Genomic DNA, 17,615 nt, shown 5'->3' with positions numbered 1-17,615 from the left:
TGTGTGTTTTACCACAATTAAAAAAAAAAAGGAATGACAAACTCCCATATTGAAGTTTTTCCTCTCATTTCTCTCAAGTCACATAGAACAGCATCTCAGAATGCTGCCTGGTGATTGATCAGCAGTTGGTAAGCACTCTCTTTAATAGTCCAAACACTAGCCACTGAAAATGTTTAAATGTTTTAAATCAATCTTTTCTAAGGAGGTAAGGAAATAGCTCAGATTTTGCATTAAGTCAGCTGCAGAAAACCATGCCAAACACAAAAGAAAAAAGGAGATCAAGTTCGTGGCTGCAACTGGAAATTATTATTATAATTATGGTGTAATGTGAAAGGATGGGTGAGAAAGCACTCAGGATTAACATTACTGATAAAGGTTGACTTGAAATCCAAGATGAGCTCTGAAGCATCATGGCTGCCTCTGTTACCAAATTCTCATCTGTATCCACAGCTCTTCAGTGCCAAATACTCATATCCATCCATCCATCCATCCATCCATCCATCCATCCATCCATCCACCTGCCTGCCTATCTACCTAGCTACCTGTGTGTGTATCTATCACCTACCTACATATCTCAATATAAATATTCTATACACATGTATATAGTACATTATATATGTGTATATAATACATAATAAAGCTTTCACTAATTCAAGATTACTCATACATGGCTCTAGGTCCGTAACAGAGTTTGATTTGGGGTTATTTATAGAGTTTGCTTTATTTAAACACAAACACAAAATTTTGCAAGTTCTCTCAACCACATTCAAAATGCTCACATCACAGAAAGACTCATACTTCTATTTTATTAAAGCAGTTTTACTAAGGAGATCTACTGGACAACACCTTGACCTTCTATAAAGTTTACTGTAGTCCTATTTGCTTTGTGGCTTCTGACAGAGTTCTTGGAAACAAGTGAGCATTAACACAGGCTGAAGCAATCAGTTATTCCTCACAATAACCTTCTTGTTGCTATGGCTACTGAATAGTTTCAGACTGTTTGCTAACTGACCTCCCTGCAGCTTCTGCCCCCTGACCCCTCATTTGCACAGTGGGGGACACTATTTTGTGGCTTGCCCCGTGCCCCTCTTTTTGCCTCCTTATCTCACTTCAGCAGCAGTGCCTGCCCAGACTTTCTGCAGATGCCTTCCTGTTTTGGGTCCCTTAGTGGTTATCTTCCTCTGGGTCCAGGTCAACATGGTTACATGGACGCCCACGTGGTACCATGGGCTCCAGGCATCAGTGACCACCACACACAGTATCTCCTGAGGCAGCATCGGCACTTTGCTTCATCATCCTCACCTACACAGAGCCCTGAGCTCACCTGACATTTGCCCTCGGATTCCACAGGGCACCTCCAATCAGTACATCCCAAACATGCTCCCTATCTCCCCTGACAAAGTTCCTTCCCTGCCTCCCCCTGCCCAGGGCTGGTGCTGCCCCACCCACCAGCCTACCTCCAAGCCCTGAGGGGCCAGTGTAAACTCCCTCCCTCCTCTCTCAACCCCCATGTCCTAGCCACCACCAAGAGCTGTCCATTCCACCATCTGAATCTGCTCTAGGTCCCCTTGCCCCTGCTTTAACTTAGCTCCCAGCCCCAGTCTCTTACTTGGACCACTGCACCAGCATCCTCACTGGCCCTTTGCTCCTCCTCTAATAGACTCTCTAGATCAGCCCTGTCCAATATGACTGCCTGCGCAGCCCAAGATGATGGCAATGGGCCACCTGTGGCTGCTGGGCACTTGAACTGTGGCTAGTGGGCCTGAGGAACTCAATTTTAAATTTTACTTAATTTACATGTCAATGGCCATGGGTGGCCAGTGGTTACCATGTTGGAAGGAGCAGCCCTAGATTCTCTACAGATGTGCTCAAAACCCCTCAATAGCTCCCTCCAGGTGCTCCATCCTCACTTTTCTCTGTCCCTCGCTGATGCTCTAAGATACAAGGAAATTCTCCCTTCCTCAAAATCACCATGCACCCACTCCCTTGGGACAATAATTCCTTTGGCTTGGGTTAGCTTCCCTCTGTCTGTCCAGCCAACTCCTACTTTGCCTTTGGGATGCAGCTCAGCGATCACTTCCCTGATCTCACGCCCTGGCCCATCTCCATGCGGCTGCTTCACCTTCTGGACACCCCAGCCACGGGCCTTACAGTCCATCTCGAGCACCCATCACACCGCTGCATTCTAATTCCCAGTTGACTTATCTCCTCTATTCCCCATCAGACCGCACACCCTGAGGTCATGGACCAAGTCTCCTTGGCTGCCACTGTATCCTCAGTGCCAGCCCAGTGCCTGGTCCAGTGGAGGAGGCCATGCCTGTGCCTGCCTGTCCAGGGCTCCTTGACACGGGTCTTGGCAATGACTTTTTGGACATGACACCAAAAGCACAAGTGACAAAAGCAAAGTTCAACAAGTACGACTGCATCAAACAGTGGCCTCCCAGGGCATCACGAGGGAGCCTGGAGAAACACAGTTGTGATCACTGAGCAGTGGTGCCCTTAATCATGAAAGTGGTGAGCAAAGGAACACACAACAGGCAAGGGCACCCTGGAAGTTACAGAGACTTGCGTCTTCCAGCTGGGCCTTGTGGGCCCAGCTCCCAGCACATGAAACACACCAAGCCTGGAACCATCTAGACCTTTCCGCACCATACCCAAAGTCATTCTTTTCCTTATTTATCCACAATATTGAAAAAAAAAAAACATTCTTACCTATATTTTTCCATTTCCCCCCATTTTTAAGTATATTTGATGCATTTCCTTCAGTTATACACACACACATTTTTTTTTTTTTTCTAGATGAAAAGCATTCATGGGCACAATTCACCCAGGGCAATGCAGTCTGAACTCCACGCTGCCCTTGACAGGAGAACTTTATAAAGGCAAACGCAAAAATAGGGCTACAGAAAGAGATGCCGTGAACTGTTAATAATCGGCCTGTTGGTTTCACCGACTAGATAATGAATAAGATCTGCCACATCAATGACTCTGTTCATCTGAAATCTTTACCTATGAAGACTTCTTCTCCAGGAGGAATGGGTCTTGCCCCTCCCTGGTGCCCTGGAAGATGAGGCTTTGCTCACTTCGCTGACTCTGGCATAAACAACTCTTCCTTTATTTAGAATCTTTCTTAGTCACGGTTTTGTCAGAGAAGAAGGCAGTGAAATACCACTAAAAGTTGTACTAAATGGTTGTTTCACTCAGTGAGGACACAATATGATTTTGAATCTCAACCTCTCTCCTTTATTTTTTTGGCTGCGGCATGCAATGGCTTGATCTCAGTTCTCAGACCAGTGACTGACATGGGGCTGCAGTGGTGGAAGTGCTGGGTCCTAACCACCAGACCACCAGGGAACTCCCTTCTCCCCCTCCTCTCGTTCTCTCTCTCTCTCACACACACACCCACATACACACACACACCCCACTCTCGTACATACACACCTGGGGGTCCTTATTGCCAGCACTGAGTACTTCCTGTCACATAGAGAATCACACAGTCTCACTTCATGGTCACCAGAGCAAGAGAAAGAAAAAGAAATGTCCCTCTACACGCTGAGGCAGTGCGGCCAGGCTTCAGTGCTTATTCAGAGTGACAACACCGGGGCAAGGGTTTCATTCACCAACATTGCTCCCTCCTCATGGTGACCTCACAGCCGACTGCCCTTGTCTCCATCATCAAACACCTTTCATCCCATCAGTGAATCAGAAAGTATCTCAAGCACACCCAACATGTTCTAGCAACACCAGCCTCCTCTGGTAACCAGAAGGACACACAGAGCATTGGGACCGGAAGTGACTTGGAAAGGCTTAAGTCTATGTGATTCATGGCCAGATGACTGTCTTACACTGTGGAATGGCCTTTCCTGCCCACTGCCCTGCTTGGTCTTGCCCTCTTCAGGCTGTCATCTCCTTGAAGGCACCTGCTATGGGCTCGTTTGAATTGCCTCTGCTGAGGGTAAACTAAAACTGCCTGATGGATGATGATCTTTGGTGGTGCAGAGACACGGTTTTGGGGAAACTCGGTTTGGAAAAGGGGAAGCAAAAGGGTTAGCATTTTTGGGTAGGTGCTTGTTACACTGTGGCTTCCTTAGGACCTGGTATTTCATGCAACTTTCAAGTATTCCCTAGAAGATGAGGATTCCCATCTTACAGCTGAAGAAACTGAGGGCTGAAAAATTTAAGCAAAGCGCCCAAGTTTACAGAGAGAAATGTTGGTGCCGTAGCACAGACCATGCTGCTGGTCACCAATCTGCCTCGAGCTCTTATTTGGATCTCAGAACTTTTCTGGAGGAGACCTTGAGTGCAAAGAGGTGAAACACAATCAGCTATGAAAGCTGCAGGCACCCCAAATGGTGGATCCCCTCTACCTGGGGCTGTCATGTTTCAGGGTCGGGGGAAGAAAAAGATCTGCATCGCCCTCAAAACCACCCCGGGTGAAGTCAGAACAGAAACTGCCACTATCACCACCTGGATGCAAAAGCACCCGCTTGTTAAATGAGCAACAGGGATCCCAAAATAATTTCTTTCTAGTCCCAAGCGCATTCAGCGGTGTGTCTTTTGTGGGTGATCCTGTCGCTGCACGGTAACGCCCTCTCCACGTGGAGACTGGAGTCTCCCATTGTGCGCATGCGCGGGGCAGGTCCTGACTCACCGCTTGTCCCACTCTCTTTGTGCCTGCCTCCCCCTCACAGAAGGGAAGCTGAGCTTCGAGACCCTGGCTGGAGGACAGCTACCTGGGCAGTGTCACCGCCCCTCTGCAACCAGAGAAGGCAACCGCATGCGAACAGGATTCTGGTCATGCCAGGGGACAGGCCGGTGCCCACCCAGGCAATGGGTAGGTTCTCAGCCAGGTTTAATGATCACCAGCGGAGGTGAAAGCCTCTCCACCCAAGCTGCCTCAGACACGATATTTTGTTTTGAGAACTGCTGAACACATGTGATGTTTTAATATTACACCAGGATCGCTGCCTTCAAGCTGTAACCCTGCGCCTCACGAAACCTAAGAGATTTCCAAAAGATGCCAGAGAAGAGCCCGAGGAGACTGGGGAGCCGGGGAGCAGTGCAGCTGTGTTCAGTGTTGCTCATTCTAGCTTTCTGATCCCCAAAGATGTAGCCCAGCCTGAAACCCACCAGCTGCCATCCGCCTAAAGCCCTCCTTCATCACATAGGTAGAGTGGGCAGCACCAGTCAGTCAGTCAAGAGGGTTCCCGCTGCCACTGGCTCCTACGGACCTTGAGAAATCACTCCCTGGACTTCTGTCTCTTCTTCCATGAAATAAAGGCAACCCCACTCCGCCATCCCCGAGCCTTCCATGTCCGCTACCCAGCACGGCTGGTTCCTAGACCTTCTCCACAAGACTTTCCAGCAACTCAAAAGCAACACCAGTGAGCCCGCAAGTCTTGGTGTGCTCATCTCTGCAGAGGCCTCAGCCTGCTGCCCTGTCCAGTGCTGTTTGATTGAGCAGAATGAAAGCTGCTGGAGGCCAGCTTGGGTCTCTCCCGCTTAGTGCACTGCCTGATGCTTTTAGATACTTAACTTGTTTGTTGAATGGGAGGAACCTGTTTCTCTAACAAAGATAGGAATGGAAATAATGAGACTAATACCCATCTTAGAGGGAGGTTTTAGAGTTCCCATCTGCCTTGCGCTTTGCTCTTTCTAGAATCTAAGCAATCTGAGGCTGGGGTTGGTGTCTTATACTTATTTTGTATCCTCTGTGGGCTCATCAGTTTTTCGAGACACGAAGCACCGTTTATGGAAAGAAAGTCGATTACAACAGGAGGACCCTGAAACTATTTAACAGAACAAGGGCAATTTTTTCCTTCCAAGAAACACTATTAATATCATCATTTAATGTTTACTAGCTGATAATAACATAAATAGTCCTTGATTCCCATGAATGAATAGAGGGTGCCAATCAATTCATTAGAAATGTGCCTCTTACATTCATAGGAAATTAACTGCCATTTCAAGCAATGGCTAGAGGATGACTAGTAATTCTCGATTCTTTCTAGAAAAAAAATAAGGGATCTGTATTTACATATAATGCGCAAATATTCACAATGCAAAAATACACCTCTTCCTAGGATCCTGGCCCCAGCTGCTTTCTTGGAACCTTTTGGGAAGGAAAGATTGATGTTTGGAGGGCTTATGATTTAGTAAAGGTGCTGACCGACTCAAATATGGAACTGCCAACCCGTTGTTCTGTTCTTTCAGAGAATGTTCCTTTCAGCACCTTGGCACTGCTCTGCCAACACGTGTGTGCGTGCATGTGGGGAAAAAACCATGCATCTCGAGTGTTGTGCGCGTGTGACCCCAGATCAATGGCTACGTCCCCGAGGGCGGGCGTACTATGCAAGCTCTTTAAGCACAACTTTGATTTACATCCACGGGGTTCTTATTTGTGTGACCCTTAGGAACACACGCTCTTTTTCCACAAGGTGCCAGAATGAAGCTCTGAAGTACAGAGCTGGTCCTTGTGTAGCTTTTTGTTCCCTGGAAGAAAATTCCACAAATGTTGACTCACTAATTTACTCTAATGAAAAAGCTGTAGGCAGTCTCAAGTCTGAGTAAGCGTGAATGTTAGAAAGGTCCCTCTAGACTTACAATGCATTTTTCAATGTTCTGTCTGGGATGGGAATATAAATAGAGCATTCAAGATGCTTCTGTTAGGCTACTTCTAAGAGCAAACACTTTTGATGATTTAAAATAAACATTTTTAGAATTAAAGTCATTCCAATCATTTCCCCAAAGAATGTTCTCCTTCCAGCCAAAGTGGAGTAAGGTGGATTGGATTTACCCTTCCACCAGAAACAACCAAAAATGCTCAGGAAAAAATAGGTGAAAAAATGACTTTTGAGATACTATATATCGGTCGGTGAAGGACAGTGATCTCTAGAAGAAAACAGAGGAGAAAAGCTTTGTCACATTGGCTTAGAGATGGATTTCTTAGCTGCAACACCAAAAACATGAATCATAAAAGAAAAAAACAATCCACTGGACTTTGTCAGAATTCCTAACTCCTAGTCTTGGAAAGACATTGTTAAGAGAATACAAAGAGAAGCCACAGACTGGGAGAAAATACTTGCAAGTTATATATCTTATATAGGAATTATATCTTGAGTATATGAAGAACTCTCAACACTCAACCATCCAATTACAAACAAACCAGTTTTCAAAAACGAGCAAGAGCTGAACAGATAACTTCAGCAAAGAAGACATAAAGATGGTACATAAGCACAAGAAAAGATCATCAATCATTGGGGAAATACAAATCAATCCACAAGGACACATTACCACATAGCTATCAGAATGGCTAAAACTAAAGAGACTAATGGTCCCGAGTGTTAGCAAGGATGTGGATTTGAACTCACATACACTTCTCAGGGGAACGCACAACTGTCTAACGACTTTGCCAAACAGTTTGGCAGTCTTGTAAATAATGAAAACACACCAACCGTATGACCAAGGTCTTCCAATAGTGGCTTGAGAAAAAGAAGACAGTGTCCACACAAAGGCATACATGTGATGTTTAGTGCAACTTTATCAGTAGCAGTCCCTGATGTGGAAACCACCCACATGTCCATCTACATAGGTGATGGGACTACTGAACCTTGGAATATTTTCATGATGGGATATTACTCAGCCATGAGGAGTAATGAAGTACTGATATATGGCAACAGCATGGATGAATCCCTAAGTAATTACACAAAGTGAAGGAAGCCAGATACAAAAGACTTCATATATGATTCCATGTATAGGAACCACTACAATATCTAAACTCATCTACATTGCTAGAAAGCAACATGGAAAGCAACTGGGGAACAACGAGTAGGTAGCAGGAAAGGTTATAAAAAGACACAGGGAAACTCTAGGAATGATGGAGATGCTTGTCGTCTTGACTGCGATGACAGTTTCATGGGTGTATACGCGTGTCAAATGTCTCAAATGGTACACTGTAAATATGTTTGGCTTACTTTGTATCAATTATACCTCAATCCAAAAAAAAAAAAAATACTAAAAAGACACTGATTTGCCTTGGGGGATTTTGCAGAAAATCATCACTTAGGATCTAGCCATTTGGCCACTGAGTTCCTATCTTGTGCCAAGCATTGTGCTGGCGTTGAAAACAAGCCCGCAGAGGATGGTTTGAGGCCGTGGTTGCTGGTGAGGCCTCTGAGAGGTTCCACTGTCCTACTGTGCCTTTTTAAAGACCAGAGACCCCGGAAAGCTGCAGATAAACAAGTTTTAACTCCTGCTGTCAGTCTCATTACATGCAAACTACTTCAAAGTGTACCATCTCTTCTCACATGACGACCTTTAGGTACTCATGTCAAAATTGCACTTGTGTCCATGCCCTCATTTGAACAAACAGGAGAATCCATCCAGAAAGACTTGCACCTCCTACGCACTCTCCTTCCTCCACTAGGAAGAACTTTTGACCAAACCAGCAGAAGAAAGAAACTGTGCTCCTTGTTCTCTGGTAGACAGAGGATCTCTGTTCCACGTTTTAGCTTCCTTGCTTTTGGGAGAGTCGTGGAGAACATCATTTGCCGTGTTCTCCAAAGTCTGGTTGACCATCATCCTTCATCCCTGAGACTTCCCATTAAACCATACTTCTAGGCCACCGATAATTAGCAAAACCATCTACTGCTGAGTTTACCTTAAGGGAATGTGACTCCTATATGAAACGTTCAGAGAAAGCAAAGCCCAACGTGAAATGCACTGGGTCTTTGGTCTAAAAACCCTGGCAAGTGACATTCTTTTATCAACCAACTCACAGAAACATACCATTGCACTGGCTTAAATGAATCTCATAAGGATGGACCATTATTTCAAGAGTAATGCTATTATAATACTGGGCATCAAGCCTGTCAACATTTCTGTAATAGAGAAGTATGTGAAAGGGGAAATCATACAGGCTGAACTTGGGCAATCGATTTTCCAAAAGAAAGTAGGGAAACATCCCAAATATTAAGGAAAAAAAAAAAACCTAAATTAGCTTGACTGTGTACAACTTTTTTGAGCCAGCACTGGAAAAACTGCTTGCAAAATGAAGCATATTTTAAGTGACATAACAAGCCAAGTTATCCACGTCAGTATTGGGGAGAAACTGTTAAACTCCTTGACTACATCTGTAATTGAGCAAATGAGAAACAAACTCAGAGTTTATTTTCCATATTTACACAAGACAAGAGAGGTGACTCCTATGAGGAATAGCGAATATAAGATTCAAAATTTGGCAAAGAATGAGATGATCCCAGCTGGCCATGGACCACTAATAATGTTTTTGAAAGATTGGGTTATTAGATTAATGGTTGTAGAAGATGGATACTATTTATGCAATGTTGAAGCAAACATTCTTATTAACCAAACATTTCCTAAATTGCAAGCAGAAATGGGAAACTTGATCTCACACCTGTAGCCAATCTGAGGGCCTTTCTGGTCCAGAGCTTGGTGGGGGGTGGCGGCGGGGGTGCTTTTATGGCACACGTTTCTCTTCTGCTCCGCTCAGGAGGGAAAAGAGCCACAACTTTTACTTTATTTTTTAATTTTCTTACTGCTGCATGTGTGGCATATGGAACTTCTGGGTGAGGGGTCCAATCAGAGCTGCCACTGCCGGCCTACGCCACAGCTTGTGGCGATGCTGGATCCTAAACCCCTGAGTGAAGCCAGGGATCAAACCTGCATCCTCACATAGACAACACTGGGTCCTTAGCTTGAGGAGCCACCAGGGGGACTTGCCTATCTTTTACTTTAAATGAAGTTTGTCTCAAAGGTATTCTGAAGAAACACGTCATTCCAAATCAGGTTCCACCTCTTGCTGCCTCCCTTGCATAATTTACCCTTATTCTTCCCCAAGCCCTAAGGACTTTGTCAGCTCTCCAGTTTCTCTGGATCCACAGTGTGTGGCTGTGGACCCTTCATTTAACAGGCAGCAAGAAGCTCTACTTACATCATGCATGGAGTCCAGAAGCTTGGTCAGTTGGTAGAACCTCTGCCAGCTCTGTCCAGAGTTGTTGGGACACCTGGTTACCATCTTCCTCAGTTCTTTGATGTAATTTGTCCTCATTTCTTCAAATGCAGCCTGGCTTTTGAGGCCATCTTTTGGAACTGTGTATAAAGAATACAGTCATGTAAATCCTAAGATGGAAAACAGCTTTAGCATCTTTTAATGTTAGTTTCAAAGATGCTTTCACATCTTTAAAAGCATCGTTAAAAGGCTTAGACTATTTTGAGGTCATTAGGCTCGCACTTTTGGGCTGATACTGAATCTCAGTGACTGCATTTATGAATAATTATGGCAGTTTTACAACAGTTAACCCCCGTACACACACATATACAAAAGAATAATAATAACTGATTTATCAGGTATATGTTATAATGCACTCTGCTTATATTAGCTCGCTTTATCTTGATATCAATATGCATGACATAAGCATTCTATTATTCTCATTTTACAGATGTGGAAACTGAAGGCCGAAGGTTTAGTCACTTGCCCAAGAATACAATAAATAAATGGCAGAGAAAGGGTATAAACCTAGGTCTATTTCAAAAACCTGTTTTTTTAACTACAATGCTACCCTGCCTTGTGGCCTGTTATCAAAGTTTTATGAATCCTAACTTGCCAGTACCTCCAAGGTAGGAAAATATACTTTGATTTTCCAGGACAACTGGAAGAGCCACAGACCATTTAAGCTGGGGCTGGGATCAGAGAGCAACATTTTCAAGTTCAAATGTCAGAGACACTTGGCTGTCTACTAGGGGGAGGATATGCTGCAAGGAAGCACTTTCCATCCTCTTTGCTCCAAGATCACATGACCACGGGGGCGCTGTCATGTGACCACCCAGACAACCTGATGGCATGGCGAGTCTGTGCGCTGGTTTGTCTGTGTGATGGGTAACACCACAGCGCTCAGCATGCAAGGCCAGATCAAAAACTCTCAAAGACAATAAACCATGTTCATCTTTATCTTCTGTCTAATTAACCATGTTCATCTTTATCGTTTGTGGACAGAAAGTTAAGGATTATGTGTTCTTTTTTCCTTTTATGTGGTGACTAGCTTTTCTAAGTTAAATGAAAAAAAAAAACTCACTAAAAATAATACTTTGAAACTCAGCACTTGGAAGCGAAACAAGTGCTTCTGTGACCTGCTGCAAGGAGATGCTCTTCCTCAGGACACGTGGACACACTGCAAGAAGAAGGGGTGCACCTGTGCCTGCCCTCTGGGAGGAGATGCAGGGCAGAGAGTAAGCAGGTGTCCACCTGAAAACCTGCTTTTCATCCACGTTCGCTTCTTTTCACTACACCCAATGTGTACTTATGTTTTAACCTTGAGAAACGAAACCACTTACAACTTTAATTTTTGGAAGATGAAGACCAAAAACTTCGTCTGTGATATCAGTATTCTGAGTCTGAAATTGCTCTTACTTTCACTTTTTTTTTTTTTTGTCTTTTTAGAGCCACACCCACATAGAGGTTTCCAGGCTAGGGGTCAGATTGGAGCTGTAGCCACTGGCCTATGCCACTGCCACAGCCACAGCCACAGGGGATCTGAGCCGCATCTGCAACCTACATCACAGCTCACAGCAATGCTGGATCCTTAACCTGCTGAGCGGGGCCAGGGATCGAACCTGAGTCCTCATGGTTATGAGTCAGATTCGTTTCCACTCAGCTAAGGCAGGAACTCTGTACTTTCACTTCTTAACTGTACATCCTACTTGCTAATTTATCATAATTGGTATAAATAATAATTTACTTGGGCCATCAGCACTTTGGAATGGCTGAGTGACTGAGTGTTATGGGTAACCCTGGGGGTCAGGAATACCACCATTTCCAAATTCACTTCACATATTATGCTAATTGTCCTCTCCTGGAGTTTACTTGTTGAGGCTTCTGATTTGTGGTTTATCTATTTTTGGGGGGAGGACAATACACCCCTAATAGCAATTGTACAAATTTTAAGGCTGCCACAATATTAGTTGTGGTTTCAAATATTTGACATTAACATTAAGAGTTAAAGGACATCTGTTATGTAAGAAACGGTGTTTTTAATCTTTAAGACTAAACCCTCGCCTTAGATGTATAAAAACATAAAGAAGGATGGTAATAATAAAGACGTTAGTAGTAAAACTATAGATCCACTTTCTGCCAGAATTTTAATGTTCACCCAACACTTTCTAAAAGAAACTGAAGTTTGCATTTAAAAAACTCCATCAAAAAATGGGCAGAAGATCTAGACAGACAATTCTCCAAAGAAGACATACAGATGGCCAAAAAACACATGAAAAGTTGTCAATATCACTCATGATTAGAGAGATGCAAATCAAAACCACTCTGAGGTACCACCTTACACCAGCCAGAATGGCCATCATCCAAAAGTCTACAAACAATAAGTGCTGCAGAGGGTGTGGAGAAAAAGGAACCCTAGTACCCTGCTGGTGGGATTGTCAATTGGTGCAACCACTATGGAAAACAGTATGGAGATTCCTCAGAAAACTAAACATAGAACTACCATTTGATCCAGCAATCCCACTCCTGGGCATCTATCCAGAGAAAACCACGACTTGCAAAGACACATGTACTCCGATGTTCATTGCAGCACTATTTGCAATAGCCAAGACATGGAAACAACCTAAATGTCCATAGACAGAGGAGTGAATCAAGAAGATGTGGTACATATACACAATGGAATATTACTCAGCCATTAAAAGAAACAAAATACCGGCATTTTTAGCAACATGGATGGACCTAGAAATTATCATGCTAAGTGAAGTCAGTTATACAATGAGACACCAACATCAAATGCTTTCACTGACATGTGGAATTTGAAAAAAGGACAGACTGAACTTCTTTGCAGAACAGATGCTGACTCAGAGACATTGAAAAACTTAGGGTCTCTGGAGGAGACAGTTTGGGGGGTGGGGGGATGTGCTTGGGTTATAGGATGGAAATCCTGTGAAATCAGATTGTTATGATCATTATATAACTATAGATGTGATAAATTCATTTGCGTAATAAAAAATAAAATAAAATAAAATTCAAAAAAAAGACTAAACCCTCACCTTAGAAGTATAAAAACATAAAGAAGGATGGTAATAATCCAGACGTTAGTAGTAAAACTATAGATCCACTTTCTGCCATAATTTTAATGTTCACCCAACACTTTCTATAAGAAACTGAAGTTTGCATTGAAGTGTCTACACTGCCCACCCAGAGATAAATATTTATTTTTTTTAGTTTTAAAATTTTTATGGAGTAATACACCTAAAGTTTTTCAATACAGATACGTATGGATGTCATACGTTAAAGATTTACCTAAAATCAGAACAGAGTGAATACATTTCACTACCATATTTGAATGCTACTTGGTCTAGCTACTCAGATTAACCAAAGACCTTCCTATTTCTGATATTCATGTTATGGAAAATTCCCAAGATTATGAACAACTTGTGTAAAATATTACTTGTATTTTACTGCTGTGACTGAAATATATTGTACCATTTTCCCAGCCAGATATTTTTGAAGTTGAAACAAACCCACAAATAGAGAGAACTCAGGCAAAACCTCAACTTTTGGAGGTCTGCCTGATTTTCTGAATTTACTTATTAAATGCAGCGGGGCTCCTGGAAATCATCCAAAATGTATAGGCTGGAGAAGAGCAGCGAGACGGCGGGGTGGGGAGTTGGTCCTGCTTTCCTCTGTGAGCAAAAAGAACATGACCTTCTCTGGATGTCATTGCTTAAAAACTTCCCTGATACACTGGACCTCGGGTGGGTAATTTAACCTTCTAAATAAGAAAACTTTTCATGCATTCTATCGCGGATTTGCAAAATAAGTTTATACTAAAGCCTGTGGTTTCCATGATTCAGAAAATTCCTAACTTCTGTTCTCCTACTGTTGGATTTCACTTTTTCTGCCTCTACAAAAATCGTCATAGAAAGTACTGAGCTACTTGGAAGCTAAAACCTTAATGCAGGGAGCTTCAACATGCTATGAGAATTGATTACAAGCTGCCTGATTAAATGGGTAGAAAAGGATCAGACTCCAATTACAACCGAGTGGTCAAGATTTATAAAGGATTAGTATCCCATGCATTTTTAGAAAAAAATTTAAATTCTCTCATCTATCTGGTATCATTTTTTTTTTTTGCATTTTTCTAAGAGTTGATGACATAGCTTGGAAAAGGGAATAACATCACTGACACTGCATTTAAGGATTATTTGTTTCCAAAGTTATATTCTAGAGAGGATAACCTGGGAGCTTCAGAGGCCCTGAGGAACCGTGGAGCAGGGAGAAGAAGCTGGTTCTGTGGACTCTGCAGGCAAGGGGTGGCACACAGCTAAGTGCACAGTGAGGAGTGCTGGGGCTTGCAGCAAGCTGGGGGGAGCACAGGCTACCCCACAAAATTGAATGCAATGCAAATCAAACAAGACACAAGGCCAAAAGCAACTTTAAAAACCTTGCTGGCCAAACAAAACACAGCTGGGAAGTGCTGGCCCCATCTGCCTCCCAGGTTGCTGGAGTCCTGCCTGGCTGCTCACTCGCACCCACCCCTACTGTCCCTGCTGCTGTCACCTGCCACCAGCCTGCTTGGGGCAGAGTGGGAATCACTGGGTGCGAAGGCCCAAGCCCTGGGTTCGAGTCCTAACTCATCAGGGAGACTGCAAAATACACATTTGCGTGCCTCCGCCCTGTCTACTGTGGAAGGGGGCTGGCAATCTCACAGGGTTGGGGAACAGATGGGAAAAAACTCTTTGGAGACAGAGAGGTGCCAAATACACGTGGCGCAGACAGTGACCCACATCTGCCACTGCCTGCCCCCTTCCTGCTCTACCGGACTCAGCCTTGCTCTCCCTCTGACCTGATCCCTCCTCGCTGGGAAGAACATCTGATCCACTCTATCCTCCGTACGTGGCTGGTGATGCCACTCGCTTCCAAATGACTCTCCGGCAAACTGCCCCTTCTCAGAAGCTGCTGATTCCTGGGTCAGGGGGAGGACTGGGTGCGTCCCGGATGCTCTTTTCGGCTCCCAGGCTGACTCCCTCCCCTTTGAAGTCCACGCCACTCGCCCTGGCATCCTTGGCATCCAGGACATTTGTTTCCTCAGTGGCCACGGCGCTTGGCTCCGAGGTTTCCTCTCCATCCTGTCCCCTGTCGTCACTCTAGGTCTCACCTTCCTCTACGGGAGCATCCTCAAATTCCTTCCTGTCTGAAAAGGCCCGAGGCCCTGTCTGAGGAAGACACACGTGGTGTCCTTGGCCAAGGCTAATCCCACCCTCCCACGTCTCCTCTGGCACCTGGCACCATGGACTTCTCTCCTCCCATGCCTGCTTCCAGAAGCCTGAAAAAGCTCCCCTCCACATGCAAGTCTCTACCATCTGGCACCTGCCCGAGGCCAAAGGGGCAAACCCAAGGAGGCTGCTCAGTTTTCTCTGGAAGCCGTGTCTCTGTCACGCCCCTTTGGAAGCCTTTACGTCTTGGCCTCCGTCAGTGCTCTTCCTGTCCCTCAGCCTCTGCCGGCCCCTCTCATGGAGCTCCGCTGGGTCTCTCCTCTCCTCTCTGTACCAGGCCACCCCCACCAGCCATTGAGTATAGACTATCATTTCCTACTAGGATAATTACAAGTTTCTATTTCGATTACCCAAACTTGTCGTCTGAGTTCAAGCCTCCAAATTTCTCCCCCACTTCGGCCTCTCTATTAGGCGACCTTGGGAAATCAACCCATCCAAGAGAGAAGTCATTTTATGCTCCACAACATCTGTTCCAAGTCCCAATGTGAAGATATTTCTCTTAATGGTATTACCACCATCGTGGTCATTTCTCTGCCCTCAAAATCCACGTCATTTCTGCTCTAGGCCACTTTTTTTTTTTTTTTTTTTTTTTTTTGCTTTTTAGGGGCACACCTGCAGCACATGGAGGTTCCCAGCCTAGGGGGTCCAGTCAGAGCTACAGCTGCCGGCCTACACCACAGGCACAGCAACATCAGATATGAGCTGCGTCTGTGACCTACACCCCAGCTCACAGCAACGTCAGATCCTTAACCCACCGAGCGATGCCAGGGATTGAACCTGCAACCTCATGGTTCCTAGTCAGATTTGTTTCTGCTGCTCCACGACGGGAACTCCTGCCCCAGGCCACTTTTATTTCAACCTCTCATCAGTGGCCAAGGCCAGTGCCATGGTGTTTCCTGAATGCATTCGCTGCTGTCCATCACGCCACTGACCATCAACATCCAGACTGTTATTTCAACAGCCTCGCAGCAGGTCTTGGACTTCCAGGCCAGCTAAGTTCTCTGTCTGGCTTTGCTTCTCTCCCTCCCCGTCCTGCTCCCTTCCATCCAGGGCCAGATGTGTCTTCCTAAAACCACGGAGGCCCCCTTGAATCCTACCAACCCAGAGACTTCAGCACTGTGCTCTTCTGCTCACGTAATAAACACGAGGTATCTTTAGCAGACAGGATCTTCTGGTCTGATCTACATGCCAACCTTATTCCCCACTCCTCCCAACCCCAATACCACCCGACACACCTTGAAAAATGGATACATAAAAAAGAGAAAGAAATTAGAATGTTACCAGGCTAAACAACTCCCCAGAACTCAGTGCCATGGCCTGGGTCTGCTCCCTGGCACCCCCGGCTGCCACACTCCCTCACGCTGTTCCCCGACGACAAGAAAGCCAGCTCATGCCTCAGATTCAATGCCTCACCCTGGCAAAGATCTCCAAGATTCAGCTTCACCATGAGTCCTTCCCTAATGCCCAGAGCCAAGCATGCCCTTCCCTTCCCTGAGCTCTCACGACACGCTTCATCTTTATCATGGCAGCTGATCCTTTTCCACAAGGTATTAAAATTACCTTGGAATTTATGTTATGGTAAAACTCCCTGAGGGTGGAGACTGTGCCTCACTCACCCTTGCAGCTCCTGGATGGCCCGACCCCACCATACACATAACAGACACTTAACAAATATGCAGTGATCAGATGGATGAAGAAATGAAGGCAGATGCTCCACCCAAAGCTTCACACTCTGCCAGTAACTTAGTTCTTCAGATACTAAAGCCCACCTCCTCCTGTTTCTTGTATACCGACTACCCAGCACTACAACTAGGCTACTTTCCTAAATAAGATGATGTGACGAGGTAGGCAAAGGGCTGAGGGGATGTCAATTTACTTGTGCTCAGCAGCAGCAGCACTTTCATGATGGTGTACTCTTCAAAGGTGAGCTGCAGGCGGACGAACTGCAGGCTGATCTGGTGCATCCCCTGGCAGAGCTCATACATGGCAGACTGGTGCATCTTCTCTCTGCAAAGGAAAAGCAAAGCTGTTGAGAGGGCAAGGTCCTCAGGAGTTCCTGAATCATGGCTCAGCAGGTTAAGAACCCAACTCGTATCCAGGAGGATGTGGGTTTGATCCCTGGCCTTGCTCCATGGGTGAAAGGATCCAGTGTTGCCGTGAGCTGTGGTATGGGTCGCAGATGCAGCTCGGATCCTGTGTTGCTGTGGCTGTGATGGAGGCTGGCAACTGCAGCTCTGATTCGACTCCTAGCCTGGGAGCTTCCACATGGTGCAGATGCGGCCCTAAAAAGCGAGAGAGAGAGAAGGCAATATTCAGGATCAGAC

At 45.2% G+C, this 17,615-nt stretch overlaps 1 protein-coding gene across 9 annotated transcripts in view; it reads right to left on the bottom strand.

Annotated features, from left to right (window-relative positions):
• NR3C2 (nuclear receptor subfamily 3 group C member 2) overlaps positions 1-17,615 on the bottom strand; it is a 365,987-nt gene that overhangs the window by 21,153 nt on the left and 327,219 nt on the right. For all 9 annotated transcript variants that reach the window (XM_084970788.1, XM_084970786.1, XM_013978840.3 and 6 more), the window contains 2 exon segments: positions 17,168-17,298; positions 9,953-10,110 (listed from right to left, as the gene is read on the bottom strand). In XM_084970788.1, coding sequence (XP_084826914.1) covers positions 9,953-10,110; positions 17,168-17,298 — 289 coding nt within the window.

The sequence above is a fragment of the Sus scrofa genome, chromosome 8 (assembly GCF_054392235.1).
Source record: "Sus scrofa isolate SSC_HxYL_T2T_F1_AM1 chromosome 8, Sscrofa_HxYL_maternal_Yorkshire_Landrace_v2.0, whole genome shotgun sequence".
Taxonomy (NCBI): domain Eukaryota; kingdom Metazoa; phylum Chordata; class Mammalia; order Artiodactyla; family Suidae; genus Sus; species Sus scrofa.
Note: the sequence above shows the minus strand (reverse complement) of the source record. Positions and strands in the feature narration are given on the sequence as shown.